General features: G+C 36.7%; 1 protein-coding gene across 1 annotated transcript in view; it reads left to right on the forward strand.

Moving 5' to 3' along the window:
- LOC117987029 (uncharacterized) overlaps positions 1-15,082 on the forward strand; it is a 191,278-nt gene that overhangs the window by 164,711 nt on the left and 11,485 nt on the right. The window contains exons 3-4 of the mRNA XM_034973994.2: positions 6,052-6,129; positions 6,582-6,763. Of these exons, the coding sequence (XP_034829885.1) occupies positions 6,052-6,129; positions 6,582-6,763 (260 nt within the window). The remainder of the gene's footprint in view (positions 1-6,051; positions 6,130-6,581; positions 6,764-15,082) is intronic.

Raw genomic sequence — 15,082 nt, forward strand, 5'->3', positions numbered from 1 at the left:
ATGTCACTGTATCACAATCTATTTATGCATATCTATTTATTACCTAGGCCACAACCACATAATATTATACGGAACCCTCATTGCGCGAGTCTGACTCGCACTTGGCCGGTTTTTTTGGTGATTCTCTATGTCATACCTATAATAATCGTTACATCTAGTCGTAGACATCAAAAGATTTTTACATAACAATAACCACAAGTAATAATTTAACCTACGGCTTAATAATTTTGATTCTTTGAAAATTTCAACTGACTTTACCTATTACCTGAAGATGTACTTAGAAGTAGACATTTATCAGTTATGACAGACGGGCGGACAAACACAGCGGAGGCTTAGTAATAGGCTCTTATTTTGGCACCCTTTGAGTACAGAACCTTAAAAATAATGTTGCTATTAACTCTACGTTTTCTACGTCTTCTACATTTTATTCTTACCTAAGCAGGAGCTAAGTAGGTTTACTTTCTGTAGAGAGTTTACTGTAAAGCGTCAAGATAAAATGCTTCGGCAAAGTCCCAAAAGTTAAGCTCTCGACTTAGTCTCCATTTCCTGGCTTGCTTGTGCAAATTTACTTTTCCACCCGACTTGGCATCGATCTCGCCGAGCGCTAGGCACTAGCATTTAAGTAAGGGCGCCTTGGTTGGTAAACCTACTACGGGTTGGTAGCTTACACTAGGTTTATCTAACACTCGATTGAATTTTTCTAATATAAGCTTGTACTTTGCTTGTACAGTATGGTATAATAATATTGTAAATTGATGACTCGTAGCTTTAGTTTTAAGTTTGCGTAATAATAATTATCACCACTATATTTTACAAATCCAACATCTGACCATCAAAAAGAGTCATTTATTACCTATTTTGAATAAATCATTTGACTTTGACTTGAAAAGAGCAACCGCCGAGTTTCTTGCTGGTTCTTCTCGGTAGCAACGGCATTCCGAACCAGTGGTAAATTAAACTAGTTAACGATTCAAAAGCACATGTAATAAGTCTACTTGAATAAAATAAATTCTATTCTATTCTACTCTATTCTACTCTATTTTACTCTATTCTACTCTATTCTACTCTATTCTACTCTATTCTACTCTATTCTACTCTATTCTACTCTATTCTACTCTATTCTACTCTATTCTACTCTATTCTACTCTATTCTACTCTATTCTACTCTATTCTACTCTATTTTACTCTATTCTACTCTATTCTACTCTATTCTACTCTATTCTACTCTATTTTACTCTATTCTACTCTATTCTACTCTATTCTACTCTATTCTACTCTATTCTACTCTATTCTACTCTATTCAGGCGTTCGGAAGCTATGCGCGTACTCGTACATATCCATATTTCGGCGATTCATTTTAATTTACATATAGATTTACAACAATAATAGCATCACACATCAACACATCCTGTGAAAATTTCAACTCTCGACCTATTACAGTTCATGAGATAAAGCCCGGACCAGTCGGACCCAGCTGACGGACAGATGAACGGACAGCAGAAGCCGGAGGCGTAGTAATAAGTAGGGTCCCGCGTTGGCACCCTTCGGGTACGGAACCCCGTAAAGCTAAAAAGTCTTTTCAAAATTTTACCCGAGATGCAGTAGATAACTGTCTCATTACGAAACCGCTTTTGAAAAAGGCCGGCCTTTGAGTACGGAACCCGTTTCCTTTCCGCACCCTGCAGTAGATCGTAAGTACAATGAACTCATTTCTTGTTGAACAAAACGGTTCACTTAAACTTCGCTACGATGTAGATAAATTAAGCAATACACAATGAAAATTGAATTTGATTAAATTTTCAATTGATACAAATTGGATTTGTATTACCTACCTAATCAAATGAATTGAATTTCGATTAATACTCTTCAGTTAAGTTATTTTTCTTTGTGATTATTATTACTTCCAATTATTGAATACCTAATTAGGTATTAATTATAAAAACGTTTTCCTTTTCGAGTGCTTTCGCCCAAACTTTAAACGTTATAACTATAAAATCTCATTATATAAACCACGATGACATGCACTGGTGGCATAACCGTAAAATATATCTGCGTAACCCATCTATGTAATCTGTGTAATGCTAAAACCGCATTAAAATCGATCCAGAAGTTTTTCAGGCTATGGTAACAAAAAAGGGCATAATCACAATTCACACACCTCTAACGCCAAACGCATATATACATACCGTTATATATAAGTGTTATTTTTTTCCTTTTGCGATACCGAACCCTAAAAATGGAAAAAGCACCTGTGAAATCATTGTGAAAAAAAAAATCACCAATTCATAAAAATTATTTAAAAGTAGCAATAGTGCCCATCTCTAAATCAAAGCTGAAAGCATGTTATTTTCTCTATATGCTACTGTATAGATGTATATGTGTAATGTAAATCAGCCGTGCGTACTCACAGCAGCTCTACCAAATTCATCAGAGGTAGGTAGTTAGTTCGCAACTTGTAGCACAGCGTTACCGCATCGAGATCGAATATTCAAATTGGTACACTAACTTCCACCTAGCTAAATAAACCAAAATGTGTTATGTACATAACACATTTTGGTTAACCTAGTAAAAATATGTTGCTATAAATTCTACGAATATAAATGAGGAGCTGGCGAACAAAATGGTGTAATTGTACGAAATTTTTACAGGAGGATAAAAACTGAAAGAAAGCCGTCACCTTGGACCTTGGACTCAATTTTAGCACAGTTTTAGGCCGTTTTATTTGCAAATTACTTCAGAGTTGGATTCGATGGTCGATTTCACGAACTTTGGACTCAAGTTTAGTACTATTTTAGGCCGTTTTGCGTGGAAATAAAATATTCAGATTTGTATTCATGGGCTAAAAACTACCTTATGAAAGAGGCATTTTGATCAGAAGTGTATTTACACCGTTTTGTTTGTCAGCTTCTCAAAATAAATACGTTGGACTTAATTTGAGTTGACGATTGCTGCCGACCCGCCTAAGAGTGTAGCACGCCTAACGTGCATGACGCCAAAGCTAAAATTACGGCATGATATTGCTGTTAATTTTGTCGTCAAGGAAAAGCAGTAAACCTATAACGGCGTCCTGAAACTCACATGATCATTTACCTATAGCATAAACAAGTCGCCATAAAGACTATAATTAAATGGATGTTAAAATATTATTACTCCATCAATCTTCGTATAAGTCTGTGACAGCCGGTGATTTCCGATCACTCTGGAAGAACAATTTCGTTACTTGCCTCCCACTTTAGCCATAATACGATGGTTTATCAAGAAACAACTTTAAGACTTTTGAATGCTCTAGACTTAGAGATTAACTAAAGCCTGAAAAATAAACGTAGGTACACTGTTTAAGACTAAAGTTACAACTAATGTGAACAAGACTTGTTCATAAAAAAAACCGGCCAAGTGCGAGTCAGGTTCGCGCAACGAGGGTTCCGTACTACAGACTTATTTTTTCGACTTTTTGCACGATAATTCAAAAACTATGATGCATAAAAATAAGAAAAAATCTGCACAGGTGAAGCCCTTTCATATGATACCTACCCCACTTGATATAATTATCTTACTTCGAAAATTGAAAATACTAATTTTTATTTCATAACCACAATTTAATTTGCTTTGTGTTAAGTAACCACAAATTCACGGTTTTCAGATTTTCCCCCTAATGTCTGCTAAAAGACCTACCTACCTGTCAAATTTCATGATTCTAGGTCAACGGGAAGTACCTACCTTGTAGGTTTCTTGACAGACCGACAGACAGACAACAAAGTGATCCTATAAGGGTTCCGTTTTTCCATTCAAGGTACCGAACCCTGAAAATGTAGCCTATGTCACCCAAACCATAATAACACATCGATTGACCCCTCAGGGATACATCAATATCTGGCTCAGTATAGTTTAGAGTAGTTTACGCTCCGGTGGATCACACATACCTACCTAAATACAAACATTTATATTTTATACATAAGTACATAACATAGTTCATGACAGGTCGAGACTCGAGATGGCAATCGGGGTATGAGGCGGGGGCACGCCCCCCGCACCCGCACGTCATCCGCGCTATCCCGCACCGGGTCAGCGCGGAGCCTGTGTGGGTGTGCGGGGCGTCCCAGTCGCGAACTATACATATAATATACTCTTTGCCGTAGTCATTTAAAAATTATGGAGTTTCATTTTAAATGTGTTTAACTGAAAAATCTTTATTGCTGGGCTTATCAAAAGTTGCCCGGCGATACTTTTGAGAAAATTTTTGCAAACTCAGTAGGTATATCAGAGTAATTTGTCTTGTAACTTCATATTTTTAATTAGTCGAGCGACTGTCTTATCTATTTTTTTTCAACCTTTTAGTTGTGAATTGGTTGGTTGCACGAGTATAAGATTTATGGTAACTAGTTATAAAGTGCTTGAAGTATAAAATTTAAAAGTTTATAAGGTTATTTATTACCTGAATATTGAATACGTTTTCTGATGTACATGTTTCAGCTTTTATCTAGGCTCTGTTTAAACTACAAAGTTACTCTTAAAAGCATGGAACTATGAATCAGCTTAGCCTGTAAACTACCTACTCAAAGCATGTAATTTTAGATTACCAAATTATGGATGAAAATTATTAATATGGATTTTGATGGTTCTCCTCCAAATATATTATATTTACTAGCTAATGCTCGTGACTTCGTCGGCGTAGACTACATAAATTTCAAACCCCCGTTTTACACACGGTGGAACTTCGAAAAATATTTTCTTACTGGATACTTACTCTTTACAAAGAAGAGACCCTCCAAATTTCATTCCTATAGGACCAGCGGTTTAGGGTGTGCGATGATATATAAATCAGCCAGCATATTTAATGCTTTCTTCAATCATATTTAGTGTACAAAAATTATCCAGTTACATTTTTATTAAGTATAGCAAGTTAAGTATAGATTAATATTTATGACTGTGGGCAAAACCTTATGTTTAGGGTTTCGTACCTCAAAAGGAAAATGGAACCCTTACACTTCTCATTCTCATCACTTTGTTGTCTGTCTATCTGCAAAATATCGAAGAAATACGAATGTAGTACGGAACCCTCAGTGCGCGAGTCTGGTTCGCACTTGGCCGGTTTTTTAACTTAACACGAAGAATATGATGAGGGCAAGTTTGGGTTCTTTCATTTGACTTAAAGTGTGATACCAAAACCTTCCGGGATGTAATTAGAAAACAGAAAACGTCTAAGCCCTAACACGATACTTGTACCGGATAGATTGTTTGGTGCATGATGTATAGAGCTTCGATTCATCGTTTACATGTAAGAGGGGACGAGCATCGGCTTAGCCGAGCATTTGAGTGCACATTCGTGTCGTGAACTTGTTTCATAGCCACTAAACTTTACTAGACTAAATCTTCTTTGTCTACCTATCGTGTCCACACAATAGTTAAAGCTTGTACCCACTCAAACCAAAGATTGATCGATGCTGTACATGATTGTTAGTTTAGTAGTGTATTACGTATTATTGTATGTATACGGTTTGCTCTTAAAAGTGATCGCAGTGTAGGATTGGTCTACGCCGAAACAGTCGCACACACCGAACAAAACACTTGTTAATTGTAAATGGTCGTTAAAAAAATGTTCTGAAAAACAGTAGAAAATGCCTTTTAACTTTGTTGAGAAACTGGCATCTAAAGTGGAAAAACTTTGTGGGGTACATCCACAAAGTTCTTTAAATACCAGAAATTTATAGAAAATAATATGGGCAATTCATTTGATTAAATGCTCATTTTTTATTTATTTTATTTTATTCAGATACAAGTTGGCCCTTGATTGCAATGGTGGTGGTAAGTGATGATGCAGTCTATCCAAAAAATTTAGTTTTTTTTAATTTATATAAAACGAGAGTTAGCCTTAACATGCGGTGACGTGAGGTAACGTCTGCAAAAATAGTCGCATTTATTTGACGCGTGCGGCTCGTGCGACTCTTGCGGTTTGCATCTAATGTGCGATCAGTTTGATGCTCATTTAGTTTATTATTCTTCATTTTTTTAATGCAATTTCTAGTTTCTTAACGCAATTTTTCTTTGTTGCAGCCAGTACCAATTTAGTTGGAAAATTCACACAAAGCGTTCGCCGTATTGTTCAAGATGTCAAAGACGAGGGCACATCCAGTAAGTTTCTTAATTTTTTTTTACCCTGTACCATGAACGTATTATTTATTGGTTTGTCGTTCAAGCTTACGTATCAGAACACACCGTACGTGAAGTGGAGTAAGTAGTTTATCTAATTGAGTGTAGAATGGCAGGTGTACGCATGTGTATGACAAGGATTTTTTTATTGTGAGTTAGGTATTATTAAGATGGCAATCAAGTCTAATAAAAAGCAATGATGAGGTGGGAGCAGCTTGTCTATTCACTCTTGACTTATGAAGGTATTTAAGTTATACTTGGCAGGATCTGTATGAAGCTTAGGTATACCATATATGACTGCAGGCCACCGTTTACGCGCTTCGCAGTGTGGCCGTATTCGTCCACTTTTTAGAAGCCGTGTTAGACAAATGTTTCCATTGCACTATGCTGCAGTCGCACTGTTCTTCTCAGCGTGTAATCTTCCTGTGTACCAGGTGGGCAGACAAAAGAAGAGGTGATTGAAACGAATGAAAGGCTCCGGATAGTGCGTGTGAGGCTAGATGAAAATTACGATACAGCCAAGAAAGCACTCATCACACTCATGGCGCGCTACAGCGAGTCCAAGGCTGAGAGAAACGTCTTCACACGATACGCACTGCTCAAAGCTATGATTAAGGTAAAGACCCAAGGAGACCCAAGTATCTTTGGCTCAACGGCGCTTGCCTAATGCAATCAGCTAACGCAGCCCATTGGCGTATATTTTCCATATACGGCCATTTTGTGGGTTTTCATCTTTTTGGTAGGCTACTGTTCAGGTCACATCTTTCACTCACTACATACACCCGTTGCTTGAGTCCTGGAGGCGGACCTCGTATATTTTTTTAACTCTAGGGATAATAATATTTTCGCGAACTAAATGTAATAACAAACAAGTGCCAAATTTATCCTATTCATCAGGGTACTCGTAAATAATTAATAGTTGTTAACCACAAACCTCAACCTATTTTCGTCAAAATTTTACATTTTGCATAAACATCATAATATAACGTAATCATGACATACCTGCCTATTACATTATAAAATAACGATATTAAAATATTAATACTTATATAATTGTGTATTTTACTGTACGAGTCATACCCAAATGCCTAAACTTTGGAAGGCACGTATTTTCCTGTATTCACACAGCTCACAAGTTGCTAAGCTGAAGTAGCAATGGCCAGGACACAGCGATGAACATTGAGGAACACTGCCTAAAAGTGTTTTTTATATTGCAGCAAGTAAAGTTAAAGTCGTCTAAGTTCAATATTAGCTGCCAAGTCTTATATTATACCCAACCCCACCTAATATTTCTATTTACTTACATCTTTACTATAATTTTGTTGTCTCCGCCGTTTCTACATTATTTTTATGAAGCTTAACTTTAACTGCTTATTAATTTATTTGTCACAAAAAATTAAAGCGCTGCCAGTTTTTCAGTTATTAGACGCCCGCGCCCGTAAAATAATTTCCTAATCTTAAAACGCTGGAGTTAACGCGCATTCCATCTAAAAATAAGTTCAAAGCCATGCGTAAACCAATCAAATAATAAATGAATTGCACAAAATACCTATGCGCTATTCAATAAAAATAAAATGCTCTAGTAATTAAAAAGTCTAAGTACTAAGTCTTGAAATATAGGTAGAATTTCAGAACTATCTTAATTCATAAGCTTTTAAAAAAGCTCCATGAAAATCTTTAGAACATTCATCTCAACGAGCCGGCTACAAATAAAGTTTAATGGCATTTAACGATTTAAAATGTGCTTATCTAGAACTAGTAAATTGCTTTCGCGAACTAATGATGCAGCTGCATCAGCGGATAGTAGAACATTACAGTTCTTCGAGAACTCACTATGGAGTTCTACAAGTTCATTTCAAAGCGGTATTGAAAGTGAGCACTGATGAACTATTCAGTCGGTCTCTGATCTCTCGTGACTCATGACTGACCCGGATCGTATCAAATCAGCTCATTGGCAAGGTAGAATCTTGCGGTATATGATGTCCATCCGCCGGTTCATAGATAGGTATTGGTATAGCATCATAGACACGTCTGGGTCTATAGTAATTGTTTATTTGAATTGGTGTGACCACCGAATTGGAAATCTGCCTCGTGGGCATTTGCCTTCCACATTCCCGACCACAACTAAGAATAATAAAGAAAAATGACAAATTTAAATATGTAGTAAAATAGCCACCATTTCTAAGGTAAAAGCAAATACGAAGATAGATTCGTGCACCGACTCCCGAAATAAGGAAGCTACGTACGTTACGTAGGTAGGTATGGTTTTTTCACATTTATCATTTTCACGCCTTTGAACTTATTTAAAAATTATTGTATCAGTGCAATATTAATAATACTTTGTAGTAAGCTTTTTGTTATAAATACCTATGGTAGAGTTATTGCGGCGAAAGCTGTCCGTAGCGCAATAGTGAGCGTTTCAATTGTGTCTGGCCTAGTCTGATGTAAGGCCAGTGTGAGAGGCTCACACTGCGACCCTACCCTAGACGGACACAAAATGATTTAGCATTCCAGTACGATACTGCGTTAGGGTTTGATTAAAGCAAACACACCCCTTTCAAGTTAGCCCCGTTACTGCACCAAATATAAAACAGATCCTACTACGGCAAGTAACAATGACAAAAACAATTCTTAAAATTTGATGACAAGAATTTTCCCCAGTTCTCATTTAAACTCGGAGAATTTTTCCTATAAAAAATTTATACAAAGCTTCTCGTTCAAGGCGGTGATTATAACTTCCATCAAAGGACGGAGGCAATCAATTAAGATCAAGTAAAGGGGTATTGCGCTGACGGCTTTCGCTTACTACCTATATTATTTTTAAAAACAAGAAGCGTTTGAAAGTATTTTCGTGTCTCTAACTACACTTTATTTTAGCCAATTTTTGTGATCATTGCTAGCTGAGTAAACTGCCATACCCCTTCTAAGTTAGCCCGCTTCCATCTTAGAGTGCATCTTCACTTATCATCAGGTGAGATCGCAGTCAAGGGCTAACTTGTATCAGAATAAATATTTAAAACATGTTCGACCGGTTGCAGTTTTAATTTTGGCGGACAAGTAGGTAACTTTTAATAAACGGAAAAAATACGCTAATTTTTATCCATGACAATCTATATTTGACAAGTAAAGCCACAATAAACCTAACTAGATCCAAAGCAACTGGGAAATCTATCCAATTATTAAAATCTATTAAAATGCTCAGCAAAATTTAGACACCTACCATAACTGTATCTATTATACTCGGTTCATCCAAATAATATTATAATAGTTGGCAGAAATTCAAGCTAACACAAAGGTTCGCAAAACGTGACCTGGATGCTGCAGGAACGAAATTGGTTTAACGTAGCCTTTCGACCGTGAAAATAGTATGCGGGCTGTTTGTTGCGCAAAAATACACTGCGTAACATCATACATGCTGCGTTCATCGTACGCAGAATGGATGCGTTACGTTAATACGCACCCTGTCTTTTAATGCTTGCTTGCCTCAAGAGAGGATGCCATAATTAAAAAAAAATTAACAATTGTACATATTTTAAAAACATTATACAAATACAAGGAACTTTTGTAGGGGACCGTCGCGTCGTCCAGGCCCGAGGCGGTCTCCGATTTCTTTTATGATTCATTTTGCGGATTTTTTCTTAATTTACTTAAACTAAGCGAATCGAATCATAATGAAAGCACACAGTGAAATTCGAACGAAGCGAGTTTAGATCGCAGATTTGAAGATGAAAAGCTCGAACCTTTGTTCGAGGTTGCGAGCGCAAAAAAAACTTTAATTTTTATAGAAACGATTTTTAGAAAAATCATTTCTGTTACAATTTCCATCTCTTTAGCACAAAATAAAACTAAATATTTTGTGTCTTTAGACAGTCAGAAGACACCACGCCCGTCTTCGTGGGAACTCGCTCTAACTCACTTAGATTGTTTCGCCAATTATGAATTACCTATCTAATCTACTTATTTATGTTTGAAAGGAGATTTGAAGCGAATGTAGAATACAAAATCTTAAACAAACTTTTTACTTAATATTGTGAAGTCCTAATGTACTCCATAACTCGACAGACGGAAGGAAGATAAATGTATGCAGATTGCAGTGTTCGTCTCATCTATATCTATACTATTATATAAAGAGGTAATGTCGTTAAGTTTGTTTGTAGGGGGTAATCTCTGGAACTACTGAACCGATTTTAAAAATTCTTTCACCAGTAGAAAGCTACATTATTCCTGAGTGACATAGGCTATACGGGATCTTTAAAAACCTAAATCCACGCGGGCGAAGCCGCGGGGATCTAGGTTGATCTAATTGGTTTATTCAATCTATGAACAAACTTTTGTACATCTCGAAGTTGTGTAAAAAATTTGACACTAGGGTTATTTTAGGGTTCCGTACCTTAAAAGGAAAAACGGAACCCTTTGTCTGTCTGTCTGTCACGGGTACTTCCCGTTGACCTAGAATCATGAAGTTTTGGCAAGTATGAAGTAGGTAGGTCTTATACCACACATAAGGGGAAAAGTGGGGTATCATGTGAAAGGGCTTTGCCTGTGCGTTCTAAAACAAAATTGACTGTATAGTTTTTGATTATCGTGCAAAATGTCGAAAAAATACGACTGCAGTACCGTTGCACGAGCCTGACTCGCACTTGGCCGGTTTTTTTTGGATGTTATTTTGTTATCCTAAATAATATCTGTCCCGGCTTTACTCACGTGTGTAGTCGACGTTAGCCCGACTAGTTAGCCCGTTTAGTTATTTTGTTATATCGCCAAAGTTCAACCAATGAACTTTTGAACGGACCTTGTTTCCCGGATCTGTAAAATTAAATGCTATTAACTATAAGTACAGTACACACGTTCAATTAAGTTATCTTTAATCTTGTAAGCAGTCATAAGACAGTTGAGATCTTCAAAATGATAAAATGAATGAGCGATTAGTTTTGTGTTATGAATTAATAAAGTTCACCTTTAGATCCTGATTGATTGTAAAATACTTGTGATAATAATAGATGATTATTATTACTATTTTATGTTTTTATTTATTAGACACTAGCTGATGCCCGAGACGCGTACGCATGTTTTTTAAAAATCCCGTGGGAACTTTTTGATTTTCCCGGACATAAAGTAGCCTATGTCCCTTTCCAGGTCTTAAACTATACCCATGCAAAAAATCACGTCGATCCGTTGCTCCGTTGCAACGTGATTGAAGGACAAACCAACAAACAAACACACTTTCACATTTATTATAATAGGGGTAGTGATAACATATTATGACAATAATAGCAAAAACCATAGGTTATATCATAATAACTCTCCGAGAAAAGTATATCCGGAAGCAGAAATAATTTAAGAATCGACTAACTTAAAAGTTAATAACTAAAAAACCGGTCAGGTGCGAGTCGGACCTCGCTCTTTTAGGGTTCCGTATATAACTATGAACATCATATTTTGGGAGTATGAAGTATTTCTTTTCCGTGCTAGATCATCGCAATAAACCGTGAAAGAAAAATCCAAAAAATTGTTCGTTTTATTATTTGTTGTTAAAAACAGTAGGTATACGACGGTTCATAATATACCAAAGTTTCATATTCCTAACTAGTTTAGTTTTTGAGATAGACCCCGTCACAAAAACGGTCTAAAACTGTCAATTTTAACAATCCCACATTTCCTTATTTTTTAAGTTTAAAAAAAATTATTCATACTCTGCTTAGTGAGTTCTAAACAATGTTAACCCACATACTAAGGTTAAAATAAAACTTTTCCGGCTCCTTTTTCATTTCAGGTTTGTAAATCATTTCGGCTACGAGCTAGAGACCTGTGACCGGCGGACAGACAGACGTACTGACAGACGGACAAACAGACAGAGTTTGGCTCCGTTCTTACCCTTTGGGTACGGAACCCTAAATAATATTAGTAACTATTAGGTAGGTTGAGGTTAGGTATGCCGAAAGAAACAAATGCAAAATATGCAGTGTACTCATAATAATCATTAGCAATGTTCCGATAAATACTTATTATTTATCGGAACATTGCTAATGCTAGGTAATATTATGGGTAATGCTTAATTAAAAGTTGTACCGTATCGTGTTTGTAGGTACTCATTATAATATTATGCGGTCATAATAATATTATAAAGGCTGCGACACACTGGTGCGTGTATTTTTTTTTGGTTTGTAATTAATATTTTAGTTACGTACCTACATGCCTTGATAACTTACACGAAAACGAAATTTTCACGCTGACAAAGTTTTACGTAAAATCTCATCATCATATTATTATTATCAGCTTGCGGACGTCTACTGTTGAACATAGACCTCCTCTGGTAAGCACCACACACCCTGTCCTCAGCCTTCCTCATCTAGCCTCTTTTCAGGGCGCTTCATATCGCTACGCTTTACTAGTACACGGTCTCCACCCACTCTGGGACTTTTCGGCTCCAACGGCCATCACCCCTACGACAAGCTTAGCGAGCTCTCTGCCACTCCAGCTTGCTGAAGATTTGGGCGTGACGTGAAATCTAGGCCAAAATTTTATGTGAATATGTGAATGCTCGGCGGTAATTACCGTTTTAAGATCATCAACATAAGCATGATCAACCCATCACCAGCTCACTACTGAGCCTGGGTATCTTCTCTGAATGAAAAGGTATTGGTCATGGTCTAGAACACTAGGTCTAGACCATCTAGGTCATAGTCAAATGCGGATTGGCAGATTTCACACACCTTTGAGAACTTCATTGAGAACTCTCAGGCATGCAGGTTCCCTCACGATGTTCTCCTTTACCGTCAAAGGAAGTGATATTTAATTGCTTAAAATGCACATAACTCCGAAAAGTTACAGGATCGAACCTCCGACCACATGAGTAGAGTGCCCCGTCCTCCCGAATAGCAGGCGGACGTCTCAACCACTAAGCCATCGCGGCTTCTTGATAGTAATTCATGGCTTATTAGGTCCATAGGCTTATTAGATATCTCCCCGCAAAAGTTAATGCCTGCGGAAGTAGAACTTGGCACGCTTGTAGCGCATCATGTAAACGGAAACCACAAATAAAAGTGCAAAATACAAAGGAAGCGTTGTGGAACAAAGGGCAGACAATTTACGACACCGATGGTTTTTATTTTACCTACGTAAATATAAATATGCCAGTTTTAAACGAAATTGAGAGCGAAGTTAGCGAATCCTTTTTTTATTACTTCTGCTTAATGTGTGATTCTTTAAAAACATAAATAGCCTTGTAAAGAACGCTGATATTTTTGTATTAGGTAAGTATATGATAAATTGACCCCCCTCCCCTAGAATCCCTTTTTCTCCCAAGTTACGACTCAGCGTAAACTTGAACTAGAACTAGGTAGATATTGATAGGAAGGGTAACCTTTGTATTTTTCATATGTAAATAACCACCTTGTACGGCATATTACGGGCGTAACCATCCAAAGTGTACCTATTATAGTAGTTCTGGAGAAATTACATTGGCGTCTAAAAGGCCCTTCAACTAATTTTTAATAAACTCTTTTTGAGATAAAAAAAAAGTAGCATATACCACTCTGCAGGTCTTTAACTCATCCATGCAAAAAAATTGGTAAATTTAAGTCCAGTAAATGTCTACTTTGTTTAAATGTCTACTACATTAATTACGACGAAAAATGGAGTAAATAGGTTGTAATCTATAAATCGTTCGGGTTTTTAATTAATTAACAATTGAATTTCCTTATTTGAAATGGATGAATTTTCCTAAATGGAGGCTCGAGTAGTCGAAAGTCACGTTCGTTTTAATTAAAACGCGTTTTAGATAATAACAAAAAAAAACTTCAACTTATTGAAAATGGAAGTGGTTCATAAGTCTTAAATTTTCTTACGTACAAATTAATTAAGCCCTTATTTACACAAAAAAAATGGGAGTCAGTGGGGACTGGCGACAAAAATAAAAAAATAAAACTATGAAACATTGACACCCTGGTTATACCCTGTATACTGTCACAGTAATCGTGTGCGTTCGCGTGTAAGATTTATTTGTATGATTTATACATTCAATAATTTTGCAAAGTATTTTCCGTGAAAACCGTAATTTTTAAGTGACAGATATAGGCCATAATGGCTTTCCTATTCTTAGTTCGGACGCATTCTACGTACAGTTTCTCGTATTATAAATCCTAGGATCCGCGCGAGGCCGTGACGTGGCGCGTCGCGTCGTGCGTCACTGCTGTCGCGTGTACGGTGTGTCCAAGCCCTAAATCGCAACGAGTATAATCCTCTTTAGTTTAATGTCGTGTGTTAAACGATGCACGACCTAGTTGTTCACGATTTTCGCGTATCTGCATTGGATTTCTGTTAATGAATCGCATTTAACGGAAGTTTCATTATTGGATTTTCATTGGATACATGTAGTTGGTATTTATCTGTTGCAATTTGTTGGTGATAACGTTTAAGAGAAGTTTCCTAGCGCGCTCTGCACCGCTCCCCATACAAACGTAGGTTAGTTTTTATTTGAAAATTAACAAATCAAATTAGATGAAAGAGAAATTTTGTAGACACATTCTTAAATCTTTATCTGTCTGTGGTTGCCGGATTTCCGTGAAAATAATTAGTAATTCACAAATACACAGATTTTAATTCCTAGAACGTATCTACAAAATTTCGCTGAGTTTGGTTATTCAAATGAGCACCAAACTACTTACTCGTACGTTTGTTTGAAACGTAGGTACCACGAATAAACTTCTCTTAATTAACAACATGATGAGCTTTGTATTCAAACTGAATAGCCTCAGATCGAACAGCCCCGAACTGAGAGGAGAGGTGCTCATCACAAAATGTAGCATCATAAAATTACAGGATAGTAAACTCGTGTACTAAAATAATTTATCCACTAAACCCAATCGTCACAAGACCGAGTCCTGTGGAAATCCTTGCAAGAACTACAAAATAAAAGACCTGTAAAACTTAATTT

This window comes from Maniola hyperantus, chromosome 12 (assembly GCF_902806685.2).
Source record: "Maniola hyperantus chromosome 12, iAphHyp1.2, whole genome shotgun sequence".
Taxonomy (NCBI): domain Eukaryota; kingdom Metazoa; phylum Arthropoda; class Insecta; order Lepidoptera; family Nymphalidae; genus Maniola; species Maniola hyperantus.